Source organism: Psammomys obesus, unplaced genomic scaffold, assembly GCF_907164565.1.
Source record: "Psammomys obesus unplaced genomic scaffold, mPsaObe1.curated_primary_1811, whole genome shotgun sequence".
NCBI lineage: Eukaryota > Metazoa > Chordata > Mammalia > Rodentia > Muridae > Psammomys > Psammomys obesus.
Window position 1 is genome coordinate 6,852,949 of NW_026596962.1, and position 24,646 is coordinate 6,877,594.

General features: G+C 39.8%; 1 protein-coding gene across 1 annotated transcript in view; it reads left to right on the top strand.

Moving 5' to 3' along the window:
- Positions 1–2,815: 2,815 nt before the first annotated feature.
- Cd226 (CD226 molecule) overlaps positions 2,816–24,646 on the top strand; it is a 79,663-nt gene continuing 57,832 nt past the window's right edge. The window contains exons 1-2 of the mRNA XM_055598772.1: positions 2,816–2,876; positions 3,120–3,458. Of these exons, the coding sequence (XP_055454747.1) occupies positions 2,831–2,876; positions 3,120–3,458 (385 nt within the window). The 5' untranslated portion in view covers positions 2,816–2,830. The remainder of the gene's footprint in view (positions 2,877–3,119; positions 3,459–24,646) is intronic.

A 24,646-nucleotide genomic window follows, 5' to 3' on the forward strand; every position in this document is an offset into this window, starting at 1 on the left:
CCCCTCTCTCATATTTTTATTATATTTGTATCATCCATAAACCTCTACAGATGTTTAGTTTGTGAAAGTAGCTTCTACTAAACCTTTAGGTATATTTTCCTGACTGGATGCATCCTAGATCATGTGGAGTTAAGGATGCTATTACTGCTGTGTCTCTGACATAATAGGCCATGTCTTGGCAACCAGCTAATTTATCTCATTTGCATGGAAATCATCTGAGTTGAGGTCACCATTTTATCTTGTTTAAATGATGGTAAAAATGTTCTAAAAGTTAGATGTCAGTGTTTGTTTATTCACAATCTTATCTCTACGGCACAGCCAGAAACAAATGCCCCACTTCACATCCATGTGGGCAGGAGTAACAAGGGTTTCTGATAATATGCGATAATCTCACTGAGTGCTCTGACGTCACAGTTGGTGGATTCAGTGGCTCAATGATTATAGATGCAAGTTTGTTCCCATATTCTGACAATTGTCCTCAGACTGATCTTCAACATCATTATCTAGGAAAGTGTAGTAACCATGCAACATTTTTGTTTCTCATTCACATCAAGTGAGGGAGGGGAGGAAAGAAAAAGCCTTTCTTCTAGTATAGAATGTAAATAATCTCCTGCACTCTGATTGGGTCATCTCAGACTCTGGCTGTCTTTACCAAACACTCAAATCAACCATGTAGAATAACTTAGATTCATCATATTTTGGTTTAAAGAAAGGAATGGACACTCAAAGAAAGCCAAATTTCCAAAGAATCATGAAAAGAAAGTTGGTGACAGTTGCCCTTCTACAAACTTAGAGCTACTATCCAAAGTCTGTAAGAGCAAACATAACCTTACCCCATTACCTATAAAAGGCCACCTCCCATCATTTCCTGTCTATTTCCCCTCTAGTATCCATAGCTATAACAACACTGAAAATTGTCAGCTGCTGGCTTGGTGCACCTGGTGTCCTGTCTGCCTGAGTTGCTCACTGCTGCTCTTGACCTCAGTGCTCACATGGTCAATGTTCCTGGGTCTACAGGATTCATTACACATGTGGGAAGATTTTTCCCCAGTCACCCTCCTTACAGGCAGCATCCACAGGGTTGCCATGCTGGGTATTTGGTCTTCTGAACACAATCACGAACTTCTTTCTTCATAACACGTAAGGCATTTTGCAAATAAGTATTTATTTTTAAGTTTGTTCAATGTTTTACTACCTGGATCAGGGATTCCTTAGACTGCAAAACACTTCTCTATTATAGTCACATACACTTCCTGGTCACATGATCACCCTACCCATACTCTGAACTTACTTCATTTCCTGAACATGTTCCATGTGGATAAATCTTTTTTCCTCTCACTTTATATGAAACATTCTCCAAATCTGTTAGAATGAACTGTTCCCTCTTTTTATGATCATAAATTCAAATAGAATAATTTACATGGTTGAAATAAAGGTAAAAAGCAATATTGCCTTTTGAACTTAGTGTGTGATTTAATATAAAATACCAGTGTGTATCAAACACTCAACATGAGCATGTGTTGGGGGGAATGTTTTCAGAGAACATGAAGTTCACATTGAAAGTGGGAACTGACCTTATTTATAATGTTCACATTGTATCCTGGCTCTGCAAATGGGACCGAGTGCAACACAATTCTTCTTCTTATAAAGGTTTAACTTTGATGTTGTCATGTTGAAATGCTCCTCACAGGGTTTTTAGAATTAGAATCACTATTTTTACTTTAATTGTATTAGTTATTCATATTATAATTGTGTATACGTGTGTGTGTGTGTGTGTGTGTGTGTGTGTGTGTGTGTGTGTAAGATGTGTGGGTCCCTGTGCCATGGTCCACCTATGCTGGTCCAAGCATAACCTTGTGCGTAACTTGTGGAGTTATTTCTACCCTCCTACCTTTAGGTGTGTTCTAGGGGATCTGACCCAGGTCACTAGGCCTGTGTAGCAAGCATTTTCCTGGCTGGCCCATCTTGCCGTAGCCCTGATGTGTTTTTATGGAAGAAAGAGAAAAATGATGAGTCTTGGAAATGAATTCCGTTCTGATAGTGTATCACAGTTATATGAGGTGTAACCCCTGAGGAGATTTGGCTGGGATATCTAATCTCTCAGTACTTCATACTTAACTTTAAAAAGTGGAAAAATCATCAGATATAGTGGTATATTTGCATGTGTCCTGGATGACCATCCTTTTGTAGCTAGAGATCCATTCTTCTTTATGTCTATACTCAAGTCTAGCCAGGAGGTGCAAACGGAAGGCCACACCTCTGTGGCTGTCTGCTATCCAGTCTCCTCCCATCGACTCTAATTTTCATCCCCATTTCACTTTCTTAGCAAGGAGTTCCTAGACCTGCCTATATCAAAAGAGGTTGACCCTCCTGCTTTGCTTCATTTCTCCTCAGATATTTACCACCTTCAACTCACTACATCTGGGACACCTTTAGAGCTGTGTCAGTCTCTTCCTGATATAATGGCATAGCATTTTACTTTTAAGATGCATTTTCATATCTCTTTAATGCACAGAGCTGTTTGGCACAGAGGACACACTCAGAAAACATTGTCAAATGAAAGAATCGTTCTTGAAAATTATTTTTTGAAAGTAAACTGATTATTCAACAGAGAAATAACTGCAGTTTATTCATTCCTGTATGAGAGCAAAGCTGCCTTTGAAGCTAAAACTTCTATCCTGTGCTCATACTTCAGAGAAAAAAAATGCAGCTGATAATATCTGAGAGGAAGGAAACAGTGCTTCATGCTGAGTTGTGAATATAACACTATACACATTGTTTTCATTTTTTTTTTTTCCATACAGGCCACCCTCCTGAACTGTTTCCAGAGATGGCTTATCTTACTTTGCTTTTGGCTATTCTTCACGTGCACAAAGGTAAAGACAGTACTATAAGTTCAGTTAAAGTTTGCTTCGTTTTTGGTGTGTGAATGTAACATGCGCAGGATTTCTTAGATAATTTCTCACTTGTTCAGAAACACTAAAAATTACAAAAGCCAATTTTGTAGTTGAAATTGTCAGTCTTCACCATGAACTTGTACTATTTGTTGTCTTAGGAAATTTATTTATTTGGTTTTGTCATTATTGGATCTAACTCAATTTATGTGATGTATATTTTAGTGCTATGTGAAGAGACATTTTGGGACACAACTGTTCAGCTTTCTGAGACTATGACTCTGGAATGTGTGTTTCCGTTGACGGATAACTTAACCCAGGTGGAGTGGACCAAGATCAGTGGCACAGAGACTGTGACCATAGCTGTTTACAACCCTAGCCATAGTTTGTTTATAGAGCATAACTACCTCGGCAGAGTGTACTTTCTAAACTCAACGGCGGGGTTCCGCAATATGAGCCTTTCCTTTTACAATGCCTCTGAAGCAGATGTTGGCACTTACTCCTGCTTGTTTCATTCTTTCCCAAGTGGACCTTGGGAGAAGAAGATAAAGGTGGTCCAGTCAGGTAAGGAAAAATCTTTATTTTTCTTTTGTCTGCCTACAATGATTAGTTATAAGAAACCCAGCCCAAAGCTTAAAACACTATTCTGTTCTTTTTCCAGTTTCATTTCTAGATTCTTTGATGTTATTTTTCCTCAGAGAGTAACATTGTAAACCAATCTTATTTTTCTTAATTGCTCTCATTCTGAGTGGAAGCATCCCTCATGTTTCAGTGATGTGGGAGGAAGCAAAGATTTACATAATCTTTAGGACGACCTACGACTATATCCAAATAATGTCAATATGTATTTTCAGAGCCAGTGCATTCTCTCACGGCTCATGTCAGCAATGCGGGTGCTGTGTCCTTTTGCTGAGCAGTTGTTCCTGGTTGTTTCAGCACCTGCGTTTTTATAATCTTTTCTGCATAATGTAATCTGAGTTTATTAGCAAATTATGAGGAAAGTTTAAGACAGAATTCATCTTCAGCCCATATACTTCCTTTAGAAACTCAGATATTGTGTCAGGAAGAAAATAATGATTTCTGCTAAAAGCACAGTGACAAAGCTTTGATTCTCTTCACATGGGCACGTGGACTGGGCATGATACTGCAAGGAAGTCTGGCTTTACAGACTTCCTATGCTCGTCATAGATATTGACTTCCGTTCTTCACTAGTGACTCTCTATGACTGAGAAATCTCCCTTTCAGTGCCTTTCACAGATCTCCTCACTCCTCCCCACTCTCCACTTGGACATGGATGCTACCTTCACAATATACCCATAAGGTAATGCTGTGCTCAGAAAAGTCTTCTGGCCTTTCTAAGGCCTCCAGCTTAGTATATGTCCCATGGGATAACACCATAGTTGGGAGTTAAGTGATATCTAAGAATATTTGAGCCTCTAGGCCTTACAACGATGAGAGTGAACACTTCATATGTATCTATAGAGCTCCTTTGTGCTCTTTCCCCCTCCTCCTTTCCTTAGTCTTTCAGCAGAGACTTGAGCTAGTCAGAGATCTTATTCTGGATCAGTGATACTATTAGTGGAAAGACCTTTAAAACTATTTGTTATCTTTAAAATAAAGATTCTTAATTACTAATAAAGTTAAATTGATAAATTACCCTGATTATTTTTCCCAATTTATGGTAAAATATACTGAGGTGACTTAGGTGATAACATTTCAAAACAGGTCTTTGATAACAGAGTTTGTGGTAGAAGTCTTGGAAACACATTGCTCACCTTGTGTCTCTGGCCTTAGTAGTCAGTGAAATAAAATACATTTCTAGTTAAATAACCCCCTACTTGCCTTAGAGTGATTCACTCCCATATTCTAACCAACTTTCACTAGATACCCACTTTGTATAAAGTAATCAAATGTCTATTATAGTATGTTTGAATGCTCAACCACTGATGGGGGCAGGAAAGAACTGAAGGAAGTGGGAAGAAGAGACAGAGACAGAGAGATATAGAAGCTGTCACATGCTCAGCAACAGAGATGAGTATCACACCTATTTTGGAATATGATACATTAGCTGGCTAGAGAATCACATATTCTATGATATAATAATTCTGCTGTTTGATATTCTAGAAATTTCTCACATAAATCAGAAACCCCCAACCATTTTTTATAGCAACAGTGATGATAGGAGCAATATTTTGAAACCATCCAGAAGTTCATCAAGAGTAGGATAGGCACATATGCAGGGCTCAGCCATGCAGCAGGAAATGGCATCCTGAGAAAAGAGGAATCGCCACTGTGCCTGCCAACAGAGATGAGTGTCACCAAAATCACATTGAAGGATGTAAGCATACCGTAGATGACTTTGGGTGTGGTTCCTGTCGTTTAGATGTATATGCACGAAAGTCTGAACAGAACACGATTGACTGACATATAAACAACAATCATAACAACAAAATAAGGCTACAGGATCAAGAAGCTCTAAAGCATGATCAAGAACACAGAATCAGGAATGAACACCAGTGTTCAGTGTTCATCATCATAGCTATGCTCATAAACAAATGTTTTATTTATTATTTCTCAAAAACTGTAACATAACATTTATTTCAAACATTGCAAAGTTTCTAGAAATATGGTGAAAATATTTCACTTTAAATTTTGAGCTGTTCAAAATACATACCTACTTAAGGTAAGCACTAAATTTCCACTCTTATTTGGCCTGAAGGTTAGAAAGAAGGAAGCTTCAAGAATACACCCATTTTTTTATGATCTGAAAACTGGAAGATATTAGGTTTAGTTTAAAATGACAGAGAATTAGGAGACCAGATTGGGCTTATAAGAAAGAAAGTGTTTCTGACACCCCAAGTTGTAACACAGCCTCTGAGCACCCATCACTCAATATGACGGAACAGTAGAGCAAAGAAGCATTTCATGACTGAATATACCAGCTTTGAAGCGATTTTATCACCCAGCATATGAAAAAGATAGTTAACAAAGTATCAGTGAGTAGATGCAAAAACTAAGGCCATAGTTTGGAGAAGGATAAAACTGAAGTGTGTGAGGGCATTTATGTGCAGACATGGAAGTTAAGGGGAAAGGAGGGAGAGAGACAGGTATGCAGGGAAGAATGAAGCAGATGGATCCGTGGTGTGGGAGCCACAGTTGTAGGGTTACCGTTCTTGCTCTGTGTAGGCACGTGGTTGGCTGCACCATGTGACTGTGCTGTTCTTACTCCAGTATGTGGTCATCTCAGGCTGGACACTGAGTTCATTCTTCTTGGGTAGGACAAGGTCATCCAAGTCTTTCATACTCCTTTCACGGTTTCTTATTCTCTCTCCTTGCTAGTCTAGCACTCTTTGCCCAGGTGCCAGCAGCTGACACATCAGCTAAATTGTCCATGCAAGTTTATTGCTGGTTAGTAGTGCCCAGAGATTCCTTTAACCATAGGGGCTCCAGAGTGGGTAGCAGTTCGGAGGAGTTATCTTTATGTCAGGCTTCAAAGATGGAAATGGAATAGTGTACTAGATCCATAAACAGATTTGTTGATATGGGAAATTGAACTCATATATTAACTCATCCACCAAATCTTTATTAAGAATCTATAACCTTCTAGGTAATGTTCAGTGATTTGGAAGATAGAAAGCCATGGGCCATAGCTCTAGATGTAGTTTATCCTCGTTTACAAGTCATAGCTTGGCTTATTTCAATAGGTGGTCTTTCAGCTGTCTTTTATAATCTGTATTAATAATGTCAGCACACTTTTATTTCAGCTTTTGTTTTATTTATCCAGACTTAACAAAAAGAAAAATGCATAAAAAGACTCTACCTTGTGTAGCACTGACAGGTGCAAAGTATTGAAGGTGAAGACTTGGTCTGAAAGGCCAAGGCATTCTGAATGTCAAAGGACATTCTAAAGCTGGTACAGGAGCCACTAAGAAAGGATCTCTCACAGACTTTTGCTACAAAGGTTGCTGAAATTGCTCAGGTCAGATCTTTATCTGTATTCTTTTAACTCTCAAAGGTCGAGTAAATCCACACTCCTTTCATTGGTCCTTACTGCAGCTACTTTTTACCCAGTCTGAAAGAAGCAGCCACAAAATCTGGAACGCATTTCCTCTATAGCGCAGGTGTTAGGGGGTTGGGTTGTGTGGGTGCTGGTATGTGGTGGGCAAGGCCTCCTGCAGGTGAAGGGGGGACACTGCTCAGCCTTCGGTATCTATCAGCATCACCACAGAACACATCCAGCCCACAGGTCAGGGCTACCAAGACTGTCTAGACTTCATTATTGTTTAAAATGTTCTCATTAAAGGTCAAAATCTACGGAGAGCATGCATTGATCTCTGTAGAATTAGTGCATAGATTAAAAAATGACCATTACAGAAATTTACCCATAAACTAGTTACAGTGCTGAAGACAGTAAAGGTTTTGAAGCTGCTAACAATTTTAAGACCGTCAACTCAATTCGTCTGGGATCAATGCGAGTGACTCCCTGGGGTGACATCTCCCATGTTTACGTTAGAATAGTTTTAATTAAACGACTTGGCTGATGGGGCTGCTGTCACTTGCCTAGAAAGATTGTTCACAATCCAACAAATCCTAATGTGAGGATAGTTCTCCCTATTTCAGCGACTCAGCCAACCTACATCTTCAAAATCACAGTCTTGCTCATATCTGCTCATGGTCCACAGGATGAGGGCACAGGGCAGTGTCTAGAGGAAGGATCACCCTCTGTAGGATGTAGGTATAGAAAAGATGACGTCCCACAGGACAGTGTCAAGAGAAAGACCTGTGTTCACTAGGAGAGGGATATAGGAAAGTGTTTAAGGAGACAGAGATAACATGCCATTTTCTATGTACTAACACTTGACATAGACATGGGTGACATACCTTTGAATGCAGCAAGGCTGAAGATGGTGGTCAGTAAGAATAAATATGGGCATGAGCTCTGTGTTCAAACGTTCAAATTAATCGTCAGCATGCTTACAGAAGTTCACATTCTCATTTTGCTGACTGCTTTCCAGCACAAACTTGTGCTATTTCTTGGGTGTAGAATGAAATTTATTCTGCTACCAAAATTAACATCTCAGAATGTGTTGGTGAAGATGTGTGTGTGTGGTCTATGAATATAGTGTAATTTTCTTTTTTAGTTGAAAATAGATTCTTCTCTTGTACACTATATTCCAACCACAATTTCCCTTTCTCCATTCCTCCCAGCCTCTCCCCACCGCCCTATCGCTCAGATCCATTCTTCCCCCATTTCCCACCAAAAAGGAGCAGGAATCCAAGAGACAACAACCAAACATAATAAAACAAGACAACTGCCTTCATATTGAGGCTGGACAAGGCAAGTCAACAGGAGGAAAAGAATCCCAAGAGCATGAAAACGTGTCAGAGACAAACCTGTTTCCACTGTTAAGAGTCCCACAAACCACCAAATTACAGCCACAGCATGTATACAGAGGACCTGGTGCAGACCTATGCGAGCCTGCCTCTTCCTGCTTCAGTCTCTGTGAGCCCACACGAGCTCTGTCAAGTTGATTCCGTGGGCCACGGTGTGCTCCATGCCCTCTGACTCTTCCGATCTTTCCTTACTCTCTTCTGTGGGGTTCCCCAAACTCACAGGAGAGGGACCCGATAAAGACCTCCCATTTAGACTCTCAAAAGGTCTGGCTGTGGGTCTCTGTACTCACTCCGTTCTGATCTGCTCCCGGAGGAAGCCCCTGATGATGACAAGACAAGGTACTGATCTATGTGTATAGCAGAATATCATTAGGGATCATTTCACTGACTTTTGAGGATAGGGGCAGCCGTGTTTCGTTCTACCTAGGTCCCTGACCTTCCAGTCTACATTTTGTGGCCATCCAGACACTGTAGGACATGTGCTTTCTCTTATGGGCCTCAAGTTAAAACAGAGATGGTCTGGCCACTCCCGCAAGTTCTGAACCACCGTTGCCCAGCACATTTTGCAGACCGGACAGATTATATAGGTCAAAACTGATTTGGCTGGGTAGGTGTCCAGGTTTCTTTTTTTATTTTTTATTTTGGTAGCCTGCACAGTACCTTCTTGTGTCAAGGAAACTAGAACATAGGGGTGAGGGCTCCAGGCAGTCACCAGCCTGACCTCTACATTCAGCGAGCTATGTGGGCGTTGTTCTTAGCAATAGGCCCCAGTTTTCAGAGAGTGACTCTCTGTCCTAGCGTCAGCCTGGGTTGTTTGGAGATCTCCATCGAACCCTCTCCACCCACCACTCAACTGAGTGGAAATCGGCCTCACCACTGGAAGCCTGGCCTGGTTATAGAAGATGGCCAGTTCAGAGTCTGTATTCCCCAAATCTAGGCGTCCTCACTGGGCCATCCCCTTAGGTTCCAGGAAGGTGCTACTGCACTGGGTTTCCACACTGCCTCAGAACCCCAGACTATAGGAAATTTTAAATCATCTTTCCAACTAATTCCAGGAATGGATAGAGTAAACTTATTTTTTCCTTAAAAACTGCATGCTTTAATTGAATATTCTCCATTTTTTTTTCACAAGAGAAACATCCAAGGAATTCCATTATTATTTCTGATATAGGGCTTGGAAATGTTAGTGTATTTACCATGAGACAATTAGTTTGTTCAATTAGCTCACGGAATCAGATTTCTCAGTGAAACCGTTCGTTATCTGTTCATTGTGTGTGTGTGGTGTTGAGGATCAAACTTCACGTCTCATGCATGTTGGGTAAGTTCCCCACCACTCTGCAGTATTCCAGTCTCCTCTGCTTTTTAAATACATATAGAGAGTTAAATAAATAATATTTATAAATAGAGCTTCTATTTCTATTATATGTTAGAACTTTTCTATAAAATAAGAATTTAATCAGATAGAAATATGTCCAACCACTAGTCCTGCATTTCCTTGAACTGACTCAATATTTGAATTCTTATTTTTTAAATTATTTATTTAAAAATTAAAAAATTAATTATTTATTACAGTTTATTCACTTTGTACCCTAGCTATGGCCCCCTCCCTCACTTCTTTCCAATCCCATCCTCTCTCTCTCTTTTTACCCTATCCCCCTCCCCTAATCCATTGATAGGGGAGGTCTTCCTCCCCTTCTATTTGACCTTATCCTATCAGGTCTCATCAGGACTAGGACTAGCTGCATTGTCTTCCTTTGTGGCCCGGCAAGGGGAAGGTGATCAGAGAGCCTGTCACTGAGTTTATGCTAGAGACAGTCCCTGCTCCCCTTACTAAGGAATCCACTTGGAGACTGAGTCTATGGGCTACATCTGAGCCAGGGTTTTAAGTCCTCTCCATGCATGGTCCTTGGTTGGGGGTATCAGTCTCTGCAGGGCCTGCAAGGGCTCTGTTGGTCTTCTAGAACTAATGTCCCCTCCAGGTCTTTCTATCTCACCCTTCTTTCATAAAATTCCATGCATTGTGCCTAAAGTTTGGCTATGAGTCTCAGCTCCTGCTTCAATACCTCAGTCAGTAGAGTCTTTCAGAAGCCATCTGTGGAAGGCTCCTGCCTCATTCCCTGTCTTCTCCTGCTTCTGGTGTCTATCGCATTTACCCTTCTGAATAAGGATTGACATCTTCCCTAGGGAGTTCTTTATTGTTTAGCTTCTTTAGAAATATAGATTTTAGTATGTTTATCCTATATTATATATCTAATAACCATTTATGGGTAGTGTATACCATGTGTGTCTTTCTGCTTCTGGGTTACCTCACCCAAGATGATCTTTTCTAGTTCCATTCATTTGCCTGCAAAGTTCATGATTTCCTTATTTTTTTTTAATTTTTATTATTAGTTACATTTTATTAACTCTGTATCCCAGCTGTATCCCACTTCCTCATTCCCTCCCAATCCCACCCTCCCTCCCTCATCTCCTCCCTGCCCCTTTCCAAGTCCACTGATTGGGAAGGACCTCCTCCCCTTTCATTCTGACCCTGTTTTATCAGGTACCTTCAGGACTGGCTGCAAAGTCCTCCTCTGTGGCCTAGCAGGACTGTCCCTCCCTTGGGGGGTGAGGAGGTCAAAGAGCCTGCCATTGAGTTCATGTCAGAAATAATCTCTGTTCCTCTTACTAGAGAAAACCAATTGGTTACTTGGTGGAGTATCAGTCTCAGAAAAGACCCCTGTGCCCAGATATATTTGATCCTTGTGGAGCTCCTAGCCTCTCCAGGTCATACTAACTCCCCCTTCTTTCATATGATTCCCTGCACTCTGCAGATGATTTGATTATGAGTCTTAATATCTGCTTTGATACACTCCTAGGTAGAGTCTTTCAGAGGCCCTCTCTGGTAGGCTCCTGTCCCGTTACATGTTTTCTCCTACTTCCAATGCCCATCCCATTTGTCTTTCTAAGTGAGGATTGATCATCTTACCCCGGGTCTTCTTTCTTATCTTCTTTAGGTGTATTCTTTAGATTTCATTATGTTTATCATATCTTATGGTCTATATAAGTGAGTATATACCATGTGTGTATTTCTCCTTCTGGGATACCTCACTCACAAGCCCTCCTGTATACCAAAGACAAAAGGGCCAAGAAAGAAATCAGGGAAACAACACCCTTCACAATAGCCACTTATAACATAAAGTACTTTGGGGTGACTCTAACCAAGCAAGTGAAAAACTTGTTTGAAAAAAACTTTAAGTCTCTGAAGAAAAAAATTGAAAAAGATATCAGAAGATGGAAAGATCTTCCGTGCTCATGGATTGGTAGGATTAACATAGTGAAAATGGCCATCCTGCCAAAAGCAATCTACAGATTCAATGTAATTCCCATCAATATACCAACGCAATTCTTTTCAGACCTTGAAAGAGTCTCAGTTTCATATGGAGAAACGAAAAACCCAGAATCTCCAAAACGATCCTGTACAACAACAGATCATCTGGAGGTTATCTCCATCCCCGATCTCAAGCTGTACTACAGAACAATAGTAATAAAAACTGCATGGTATTGGCATAGAAACAGAAAGGAGGATCAATGGAACCGAACAGAAGACCCAGAAATAAACCCGCACACCTATGAATACTTGACTTTTGACAAAGAAGCCAAAACCATTCAATGGAAAAAAGATAGCATTTTCAACAAATGGTGCTGGTCCAATTGGATGTCTACATGCAGAAAAATGAAAATAGATCCATATTTATCACCCTGCACAAAACTAAAGTCCAAGTGGATCAAAGACCTCAACATAAAACCAGATACTCTAAATCGTTTAGATTTCCTTGTTTTTAATAGCTGAGTAGTATTCCATTGTGTAAATGTACCTCAATTTCTGTATCCATTCTTTGTTTGAGGGGTATCTAGGTTGTTTCCACATTCTGGCTATTACGAATAAAGCTGCTATGAACGTAGTTGAGCAAATGTCTGTAAGCTTATGTTTTTCATCAAACCTATTTTATCTAGGGTTCTTAAGCATCTTTACCTCCCTTCCAATTCCCCACAACTTTAGTTAGAAGATTAGTATTGAAAAGTGCTATAGTCCTGTCTTATCTACTTCCTGCTGATTAAGGTTGATTGTCGTTAGGGGATCACCAGACTCAGTCTTCAAGATAACAGTGATTCTGTCCAAAAGCCAGCATGGAACAGCAACACAAAGTCAGAGAAAGCCACAAGTCTCAGTTGGATTGCCTGGAGAAGCTTTCTAGAATGTTTCTTTCTGTGAATTCAAGTGTTAAAGCATGACGATCAAGTCAGCCATGTTGATCCCAAATAGAGATGTCTCACTCTGCCTGGGCCTCTATATATGTCCTTTCCTCAAAGTCCACCCACAGATGTGCCCCTCTCACATGAGGGGTCACAGCAAAGCATCACGTGCCCTGTTACAAGCCAACCTGGGCAAAGCATTACATGACAAAATTCAGTCTTCAAGTAAACTAGAATTTTCCACTCCAAAATATCCTTATTGTATACTTGAGCATCTTTAGGATATATGCCTAGGAGTGGTATAGCTGGATCTTGAGGTAGCACTATTCCTAATTGTCTGAGAAAGCACCAGATTGATTTCCAAAGTGGTTGTACAAGTTTGCACTCACACCAGCGATATAGGAGTATTCTTCTTTCAGCAAATCCTCTCCGGCATGTATTGTCACTTGAATTTTTTATCTTAGCCATTCTAATGGGTATAAGATGGAATCTCAGAGTTGTTTTGATTTGCATTTCCCTGATGACTAAGGATGTTGAGCATTTCTTTAAGTGTTTCTCTGCCACTCTATAATCCTCTGTAGATAATTCTCTCTTAGCTCTGTAACCCATTTTTAATTGGATTATTTGGTTTGTTGGTGTTTAAGTTCTTGAGTTCTTTATATATTCTGGATATTAGCACTCTGTCAGATGTAGGGTTGGTGAAGATCTTTTCCCAGTCTGTAGGCTTTTATTTTGATTTATTGACAGTGTCCTTTACAGATGCTTTTCAGTTTCATGAGGTTCCATTTATTGATTGTTGATCTTAGAACCTGAGCTCTTTTTTATTTATTTTATTTTATTTTTCTTTATTAATTACACTTTACTCATTTTGTATCCCCCCACCCCTGTGGTTCCCTGCCTCCTCCCGTCCCAATTCCTCCCTTCCTCTACCCTCTGCATGCATGCCCCTCTCCAAGTCCACTGATAGGGGAGGACTTCTTTTCCTTCCTTCTGATCCTAGTCAATTAAGTCTCATCAGGAGTGGCTGCCTTGTCTTCTGTGGCCTGGTAATGCTGCTTCCCCCTCAGGGGGAGGTAATTAAAGAGCAGGCCAATCAGTTCATGTCAGAGACAGTCCCTGTTCCTATTACAATGGAACCCACTTGGATACTGAACTGCCATGGGCTACATCTGTGCAGGGGTCTTAGGTTATCTCCATGCATAGTCCTTGGTTGGAATAGCAGTCTCAGGAAAGACCCCTGTGCTCAGATTTTTTGGTTCTGTTGCTCTCGTTATGGAGTTCCTGTCCTCTTCAGACCTTACTGTTTCCCACTTCTTTCCTAAGATTCCCTGCACTCTGCCCAAAGGTTGCCCATAAGTCTCAGCATCTACATTGATAGTCTACAGGGCAGAGCTTTTCAGAGGTCCTCTGAAAAGGACCTCTGTGTCAGGCTCCTGACTTGTCCCCTCTTTTCTCCTTCTTCTGATGTCCAGCCTCTTTGCCTTTCTGGGTTAGGAATTGAGCATTTTAGCAAGACTGAGCTCTTAATGTTCTCTTTCAGAAATTGTCTCCTGTCTAAATGAGATCAAGGCTCTTCCTGACTTTTTCTTCTAACTGATTTAGTGTATCTGGTTTTATGTTGAGGTCTTTGATCCACTTGGACTTTAGTTTTGTGTAGGGTAATAAATATAGATCTATTTGCATTTTTATATATGTAGACATACAGTTAGGCCAGCGCCATTTGTTGAAGATGCTGTCTTTTTTCCATTGTATGGTTTTGGCTTCTTTGTCAAAAATCAGGTGAATGTAGGTGTGTCGGTTTATTTCTGGGTCTTTGGTTCAATTCCATTCATCCACTATTTTGTTTCTATGCCGGTACCATGCTGTTTTTATTACTTTTTTCCTATAGTACAGCTTGAGAGAATGGATGGAGATACCTCCAGAAGATGTTTTATTTTACAGGGTTGTTTTTAGCTGTTCTGGGTTTTTTGTTTTTCCATATGAAATTGAGAAGTGTTTTTTCAAGGTCTTGTAAAGAATTATGTTGGTATTTTGATGGGAATTGCATTGAATCTGTATTTTGCTTTTGGTAAGATGGCCATTTTCACTGTGTTAATCCTACCAATCCATGAGTATGGGAGATCTTTCTATCTTTTAGCTTCTAATTCTTTCTTCAGAGACTTGAATTTTTTTTTCATACAAGTAAAAAAGCTCCTTTCTACACTCATTTCCACCTGTCTTTTCTCTGGCTGTCTCTTCATAAATATTTCTCAGGTGTTGTGAGATATGTTAGGTAGGACATATGCTGTAGTAAAATTGTTTGGGTTTCTAATCTCAACCTCAGATCTGGATTACAATCCAATCCAGTGCGTCTTTAATGTGGGCGCACTGAAGATGAGACAGTGATTCTTAGAGAAGAAGTGTAACATCATACATGGGTTTTTGAAGGATGGATTAAAGGACAGGGAAAGGGAGTATTCAGGGAGTTTCAGTGACCAAAGGATACTTGAGTTTTCTGAAGAAAGAAGTTTAGAACTTCTGGAATTGTAGAAAAATCAGAGTATTACAAAATAGTTTCCTGGTATATGAAAATCATACTGTAATGACACAATCAATGTGAATCCAATTTGTTTTCAGACAACTGTGCACTTAATAGATTCCATGTACAAGTTAGTTCAAAGTGAATCATAAGGATGCAGAAATGTTTTGTTGTGCTGTCACTAGAAGCTCTAGATTATGATTGCGAGGGGTTAGTGGAATCATTAATGTGGGTTTAGTTCATCATGGCTGATACCTTTGTAAATAGCCTATTAGAGTTGAGAGAGGGAAGACATATGAAGACACGAGAAGAGAATGTTCTGAAAGCCAAAAGGAGAGGCATCAGAAGGAACCAACATGACAGGCATCTTAAGTTTGGTGTTCTATCATTCAGAATTCTGAAAATGAAACGTCTGTTGTTTAAGACAGCTTTTTCTGTGTTACTTTGTTATGGTAGCTCCTCGGGAAGCTCCTTTGTCTGTGGTAATTAATCTTGTCAGCTTGATTGGATTTGAAGCCACCTAGGAAAGACATCCACATGTGTCTGTGAGAGCATCTCCAGAGAGGTTTAACAGAGGATGAAACACCGCCATCCCTGGCTGGGGCCTTGGACTGAATAACACAGCACACGGAGTGTTAGTTGTTTTCACTCTGTTTCATAGCCACGTATGCATTGGTACCAGCCCCTCACTCTCTCGTCACTATACCTGCTTTGCCATTATCCACTGTATCTTGAGCCAAAATAAACCTCATTTTGGCCACAGCAATGAGGACAGTGACAAATTCGCTGCCCATGTTTCTACATGCTATCGATTTTTTTCCTCTACTCCCTCTATGTACATTGTTGCTGGGGACATGCTGTAAATATAGAAGACATGCTCAATAAAGACATAGTAGTACAGAATAGAAGGAAATGACACCCCAACACAGATTCACAATCACTAACCCTGGGATGCACATAAGAAAGCATTAATTTCATACACAATTAAATGAAACATAACAATCTTTTATGAGTTTTGATCAGGAAGTCAAAAACATTTTCCAGGATGATGGCAGAGTATTATGTAATATCTCATTTACTAAAGAGGATTGGATAAAAGGGAAATATCTGATTGATCACTTGTGGAAAGTAAATTCAAGTGAGAACAACACTGCAGTGAATGATGACGATAGGAGTCAATTTTAGAAATAAAGGTCTGAGAGACTGACAGTTTAGAAAAAACAGGGGTAACTGGGATGAAGGTTAGGCTACCTGATTGAGAAAAATCTAAGGACAACACTTGCTGACTAAGTTAGAGGCATGAGGGTAAGCAAGTTATGAATGAGATTCAGCTCCAAATAGACGGAGAATAGCAAGGACGGTTTGGAAAGGGAAATATGGCTTTGCGTGTCTATAAGTACAAAGTACAAAGAGTCTGAAATTTTGAATTATGTTGTTTCATTATTTTTTGTGACATGGCAGTTCTCCCACAGAAATTTCTAGGATGGGAAGTAAATGGTCTTTTAAATTTCTTTTATATTTATTTATTTTATTCCATAAAATAAATAAATTATTTATTTTGCCTGGAATTACATAGGGTTGTCAGCTGTCACGTGGGTACTGGTAACCAAACCAATTCTCTGAAACTAGTTCTCTGCTCTCTGAAAGAGCAGCAAGTGTGTCTAGCTGATAAGCCACCTCTCTAGTCCCAAGGCAGACATTTTCATCTTAACAAGACCATACTACAGTTCTTATTCTAGTTTGCATTTGGTTATTCACTAAGTATCAGAAAATTTCCCCAATTTTCTGAATGTAAGAGGTAGACTGGTTGTCCTGCTCTTTGATCACCTCCCCCTGAGGGGGGAGCAGACTTACCAGGCCTCAGAAGATGACAATGCAGCCACTCCTGATGAGATCTGATAGACTAGGATCAGAAAGAGGAGGACCTCTCCTATCAGTTGATTTGGGGAGGGGCATGCATGGAGAAGGGGGAAGGAAGATGAAATTAGGCGGGGAGAAGAGAGGGGTTTATGGGGGGATACAAAGTGAAAAAAGTGTAAATAATAAAAGTTAAAATAAAAAAGAGACTCAAAGGCTTTAATTTAATGAACTGTCTATCATTAGACTAGTACCCAATGAAAATACCTAAGTGTTATGAAACATGAAGGCTGTTTGCCAAGACAGATGAGATTGTGTGAGACAATTTGGCTGGTTGTGTTTGTGGAGAAAATTTAATGCGGGTGGAGGGAGGTAATTTTCCCCAGTATATAAGTTATGTCACAGGCGCATAATTCCTTGGAGGAAGTGTGGTATCTAACAGAAGATTTGGATTATCTACAGGGTTCTCCTGCAAACTCTCTCTCTCTTTATCCACGAGAACAATTTATCATCTGTGACACCCTTTCACTCACTCTCTTTCTTTGATGTTTTGAAATATTTTATGCATTTAATTTTAGAGTTTTAGATAGGTGTTTTCAAACATTCTTTTGGCTTTATTACTGTTTGTTCCTCTGGGCATTGTAACTCTTCCCAGTTGGATGGTCTTTTTTTCCTTTTCTTTATGTTGTACCTTCCTCTGACCATGACACTTTGACTTTTCATTTTAGTCACAAGGAGTTTTATTTTAAGCACAGGACCTTTTAGTTCTGTTAGAATATGTTTCCCTTAGACTTTCAAACATGTTTTTCCATATTCTTGGGGTTTCTTTTGGTATTTTTACCTTTTAAACTAGGATGTGTATATATATTTAAAACCAGAATATTTGCATTTTACTATGATTTTCATTTGTTAAATATGCAAAATTTCCAGTGAACATTCTCTTACTTTGACTTTCTATTCAGAATGGGTTTTAGTCATCTGAATAGGCAATTGCTTCAAAGCCCACCATTTATGTGTCTTTTCCATTTCTCAGCATAGTATAAAAATTCAATACTTTTAAAAAATTCTTATGTATTAAGTAACCAGCTAGAGAAGAAATTTGAGTGTACTAAGATTTTTCAGAGAAGAGATTCAAGAGATTTAGGATGTGGACAATTTAGCTATCCACTAGTCTCTCCATGTTTAATTTTCTTTTTCTCTGTTCCTAGGGGTGGATTGATAGCATCACATGGGGGGCTGTTTTCTACAATAAAAAATACTTTTAGAATTGAGTTAAGATGTCCCAGTAGGTGACACTCTATCTTATTTCTATAGTCTTATTTTTATAGATGATTTTCCCCCATTCAGAATAAGATTTGTCACTTTTGTTGGAGCTGTCTCTTGTTTCAAAGTTTCCTGTAAATCATTTCAGTATTTTAAAACTTGGATAATTGTGTGTAAATTATGTTTTTCTATTAGTTCTCAGATAGAATGATTGAAAGCTTCATTAAGGAATACTAAGGTTTTAAAAATTCAGAATGGTTGGGTCTGTGCATGGAAAGTAGGAAAATTTTGTTGAAAGCAAGAGACTTAAAAACATCATGTGTTGAGGAAATATACTGAGTTCCAGTTGGTTCACAATTCATCCCTCTGTTTTGAGTCTCATCATCTTTCTTGCTCCAGCCTCTTGGCTTGTCTTTCTGCAGTGTGACCCTTTCTTTCCAATGTTATCCCAAAACTTGATATTTTGCTACCACTGTCCCCTTTAAAACTGCTCTTATAAATTTGTGTGAAACTTACCACTTCAAAGCTATCTTGAGTGGACTGTAAAGGACCCTACTCCCAGGCATTTATTCTCATTATTATGGGTCCTTGAACTGTGCCCAAAATCTAGGTTTCTTGACTTTATTCATTTAGTGAAGAGGTGATTTCTAAATTCAGCAGTTCTAAATCATGTCTCTGTAGTTCTTTAATATTAATTATGCTATTGAACATGGTTGACTTTTAAACATTATAGACATTCAGGAAATACTCAAGGACTTTCTTCTCAATGCTTAAATTACTTTTCATTCTCTATACTAACTGTATTAAAATATAAAATAATACATTCCTTTATTTAGAGCAAATTATAAATCTTAACAATATATTTGCAGTAGCTCCAGTTCCAGTGTTAGATACCTCAGTGCACCATTTAGTAATGGATAGCTGGCCCTTTATCATGAGGGATTTCCTGTGTATGAGGAAACTGGTAATGATGGATAACAACTGAGCGAAGATAAACCTTAAGTATGGTTATCCAGAGATAGCTAAGCAGAACATTCCTGAAGAGAAAAAAAAATCCTCAGAGAAAGGACAAAACTCAAACTCAAACCAAAATAGAGCAAAAATTTAGGAGACAACAAATATTTATAAAAATAGGAAAAAGGAAATTATCATGAATGTAATTTTTTAAAAATTCTTTATTAATTACACTTTATTCACTTTGTATCCCCCCTGTGGTTCCCTCCCTCCTCCCATCCCAATTCCTCCCTTCCTCCCCCCTTAGCACCCATGCCTCTTCCCAAGTCCATTGATAGGGGTCTTCTTTTCCTTCCTTCTGAACCTAGTCAATTAGATCTCATCAGGAATGGCTGCATTGTCATCTTCTGTGGCCTGGTAATGCTGCTTCCCCCTCAGGGGAGGAAATTAAAAAGCAGGCCAATCAGTTCATGCCAGACAGTCCCTGTTCCTATTACAATAGAACCCACTTGAATACTGAACTGCCATAGGCTATATCTGTGCAGGGGTCTTAGGTTATCTCCATGTATAGTCCTTGGTTGGCATATCAGTCTCAGGAAGGACCCCTGTGCTCAGATTTTTTTTGGTTCTGTTGCTCTCCTTGTGGTGTTCCTGTCCTCTCCAGATCTTACTGTTTCCCACTTCTTTCCTAATATTCCCTGCACTCTGCCCAAAGGTTGCCCATAAGTCTCAGCATCTGCACTGATAGTCTGCAGGGCAGAGCCTTTCAGAGGTCCTAAAATGCTCAATTTCTATCCTGAAAGGCAAAGAGGATGGACATCAGAAGAAGAAGAAAAGAGGGAACAAGTCAGGAGCCTGACACAGTGGATGTAATTTTTATGTCAATTATCAAATGTAGTTTGGAAACTAAAATGATGTCATTTGATGTCTAATTACTTCATTTGGCTAATGAGGAGACAACTCATTTAAGTTCATTTTCAGAGAAAAAAAAGACACAATTATGGCAAAAGAAGACCTTCTTCTGAGCTTGCAGTCTGCACATGGTGTGTGTCCCACTTCTCTCCTCGAGTGTGTGATGGTGGGCCTAATAACGACATTGCCTGGGGGTGCTGAAAAGTCAGTGCCCTTCTTCAGGTAGGAAGCTGTTACCTATCTGGAGCTCTGAACACACACTGAATCAACAGATTATGCACATTTCTGACAGAGAGGCTGTGGTGGAAGGCTGGGAAGGAAAAAGCTACAGCCTCGAGTCCAGAGGTGGTACCTCAGAAGTTCACATGTGATATTATCAGTATGGACATACAATTCCAAGATTTCAGCAGACAGGATTGTCTGCATCAGGACACGAAGAGAGTGAGGCTTGTGAACACGTGATGAGTTTAATAACTGTGATTACAAACTAGAAGCCAGTGTGGAAAGAGATGGAGCTGAGCAGTTCAGAGGCAGACTGAAATTTCAGAACTTTGTGATGTCAGAGATTTCAGTTTCAGGTTTGCAAGCAGGTAGAGCTGAGATCAAATCTAAGTTTGAGAAGGAATTTTCTCCTATAGAAACTGGTTGTAAGTTGTTCTTGCCTCAGCACAAAAACTAAAGCAACTATATTCTAAGCCAGCAACAAGCTTTACTGCTTACTTTCACATTGCTGGGTCCAAAGTATCTGGAAGAACCCATTTAAGGAAGGAGGAGATTACTTTAATTTGTGCTTAAACATTTTCATCCATCGTAGTGAGAAAGGAATGGTGGTTATCATTATGCTATCATGGTAGAAGAAAGAGCATGCTATGGAGGACATTAACATCACCATAGATTAGGAAGCAGAAACAGGCCAAGGACCTGGCCCTACTGACTTCAGGGACAATAATTTAAAACCTGACTCTGAGGGTGATGTTTCTACTTAGAACATAAGACTGTCTATCTCCACTACCCACAAAGTTTTGGGGTCATCTATTAATGCTATATAAATTTAGCTGGATTTCAACAGTCCTTGTATGTCTTTAAGTTATAAAAATTGTTCAGAAGTCCAAAGATTAAAAGTCTTTTCTCACATCCAAGACAAACCTAACCATAAGCCCCTCCAAAATAAAGAGGAAAGTTACACACTTCCAGTCCACAGTGGCATAGAGGAAACACTGCCACTTGTAAAGGGAGGAAAGGAAGCTGAAAAGCATGACTGAAACCAGGCAGGCTCAACAGCAGATCTTGTGGCTCCTCCTCTGACATCTGGGCACATGGTGTCATGACATGGAGTTCTACTGAGAATCTGTAGCTTTCATCAGCAAATGTCTCACTTTCCTGCAACTTTAGGCTTCACCTTCACAGCTTCACCCATGTGTTTCACAAGAGTTCTCTGCAGAAATGTGACTCACTACACACTACTTGTACTCCCAAATTACCTTAAAAAAATCTTTGTGCAAGATACACAATACAAGTTACATCATTCTGTAAATCTTGCATTTTCATTATTATTATTATTATTATTATTTATAATTTATTCACTTTGTATCCCAGTTGTAGGCCCCTATCCCATCTCCTCCCAGTCCCACCCTCCCTCTCTCCTCCTCCCCCATCCTCTCCCCTAATCCACTGATAGTTGAAATCTTCCTCCCCTACTATCTGAACCTAGCCTATCAGATGTCATCAGGACTGGATCCTCTTTCCCTGTGGCCTAGTAAGACCACCCTGCCAGGTGAAGGTGAGCAAAGAGCAGGTACAGGAGTTCATGTCAGAGACTGCCCCTGCTCCCCTTATTAGAGAACCCACATGGAGACTGAGCTGCCTATGGGCTATATAAGAGCAGGGGGTCTAGGTCCTATTTATGCATGGTCTTTGGTTGATGCATCAGTTTCTGCAGTTCCCCCTAGGCCCAGATTTGTTGGCCTTGTTGGTCTCCTTGTGGAGCTCTTGTTCCCTCTGGGTCTTTCTATCTCCCCCTTTTCCCGTAAGACTCCCTGCGCTCTGCCCAAAGTTTGGTTGTGAGTCTCTGCATCTGCTACAATCTCCTGCTGGGTGGATGTCTTTCAGACGACATCTTTAGTAGATTCCTGTCCTGTGCCTATACTGTTTGCCCTTTGAATGAAAATTAAGCATCTTCTGTAGGGTCCTCCTTGTTGTTTATCTTCTTTAGGACTATAGATTTATAGATTTATAATAATTTCCACTTATTAGTGAGTATATACCATTTGTGTCTTTGTGTTTCTGGGTTACCTTACACAGGATGACCTTTTCTAGTTCCATCCACTAGCCTGAAAATTTCATGATTTCTTGTATTTAATTGCAGAGTAGATTCCATTGTGCAAATATACTACAGTTTCTGTATCCATTCCTCTGTTGAGGGACAGCTGGGTTGTTTCCATATTCAGCTATTATGAATAATGCTGCTATGATCACGGTTGAGAAAATGTCCTTGTTGTATGGTTGAGCAGCTTTTTGATATATGCCTAGGAGTGGTATAGATGGATCTTGATGACACTGAAAAGCTTCTGTAAAGCAAAGGACACTGTCATCAGAACAAAACAACAGCCTGCAGACTTCACCAACCCTATATCTGACAGAGGGCTAATATCCAGAATATATAAAGAACTCAAGAAATTAAACACCAACAAACCAAGCAGTCCAATTGAAAAATGGGGCACAGAGGTAACAAGGAATTCTCAACAGAAGAATATCGAATGGCGGAGAAACACTTAAAGAAATGAGAGGACAGGAACTCCATAAGGAGAGCAACAGAACCAAAAAATCTGAGCACAGGGGTCTTTCCTGAGACTGCTATTCCAACCAAGGACTATGCATGGAGATAACCTAAGACCCCTGCACAGATGTAGCCCATGGCAGTTTAGTTTCCAAGTGGGTTCCATTGACTGTCTCTGACATGAACTGATTGGCCTGCTCTTTAATTACCTCCCCTTGAGGGGAAAGCAGCATTACCAGGCCACAGAAGAAGACAAGGTAGCCACTCCAGATGAGACCTAATTGACTAGGATCAGAAGGAAGGAAAAGAAGTCCTCCCTTATCAGTGGACTTGGGGAGGGGCATGCAGGCAGAGGGTGGAGGAAATGCCCAATGTCCTTAGTCGTCAGGGAAATGCAAATCAAAATGACTCTGAGATTCCATTTTACATCCATCAGAATGGTTAAGATCAAAAACTCAATTGACAACACATGCTGGAGAGGATGTGGAGAAAGGGAAACCCTCCTCAATTGCTGGTGAGAATGTAAACTTGTGCAACCATTTTAAAAATCAATCTGGCTCTTTCTCAGATAGCTGAGAATAGTACTTCCTCAAAACTCTTGCATTCTTTATGCCTACAAAACCATATGGAAGATGCAAATTTCTTCTTGTAGTTCGAAAGTAACAGAACCATTTTAGCATGGCTGCATCAATCTCTGAGTACCTGTGTTGCTGAACTCAGAAAACCATCTCCACGGGCCAGCCATTCCCAGCAAGGTACATTATAGCCTCCTTTTTTACAGGCATGCTGTCTTTCAAAAAACTTTCCAATGAGTTTGCATTTTGACTCCCTGGTGTCTTCAGTGAGTAGGGACTCATTCTTAGTGTGATATTTTGTGTATTCTAGTGCAAAGCCTCTTTTGTAGTGTTAATCTTTGCAATAGAAGCACTTTCTTGAATGTTTTTTCCCAACAAATATTAAACATTCTCCTTTTCTGATTAAATAAGACATTCCCACATCTTTCTGCTCTGCTTTTTGCTAATAGTTTTCATTATACTCCTGGCTAATGGTAGCCATTGACAACCATGTCCCAGTTCACTGTTGTGATGTCTCCAAATTTCCTCCCCTGAATTCATCAAAACATTACTCTTGAGTTCAGATTCACTCAAAATTTTAGGAAACAGACAAAATATAGTTACATTCTTTCCCTGTTCCTGAAATGAGTGGTCTCCAGTCCAGTTCTCAATAGAGTCGTTGTTCTCATTAGGAACCCCGCGAACACCACCTTTAGTGTCTGTGTTTCTTACAGTGTGTTCTACTTCTGAACTCTCACTAGAACTATCCATTGAATTCTGATCACAGCATCCTAGGGATTCTCTGGTTCCCACTAACAAGCTTTTTCAAATTCCTTCCTGAATCTGGTGAGAACACTTGATGAGTTGAGTGATTTTACTTTAAAACAACATGGCAGTTATTTTTAGCTTCAAGACTGTAGGGTATGTACTTTTTGTGGTAAGTACGTGGTTATACATATGAAAAATAAATACACCACTGGTACGTATTGTAGCAGAATGATTGGAAAAGTTGTGATAGCAGTCTTGAAGTAAATAGAGGAGATGATCTTCAGGGTTTCTTATTCCAGTCTCAAGTCTGAGTATACAGAAAGAGTGAGAAACGAAGTAGATGGAGCTTAGGAAGTCCATGTGCTTTATAGCCTCACAGGTAAAGCCCCTACTTTTAAATAATTTCATTTTAAAAATCCTCACTCAGCATTTAGAGCTGTTCTATAAACTGCTCATTACTCTTAATAGTATGAATCAGTCTTGATAAACAATTTGTTCTGTTAGATTAAATCCTCCTCAG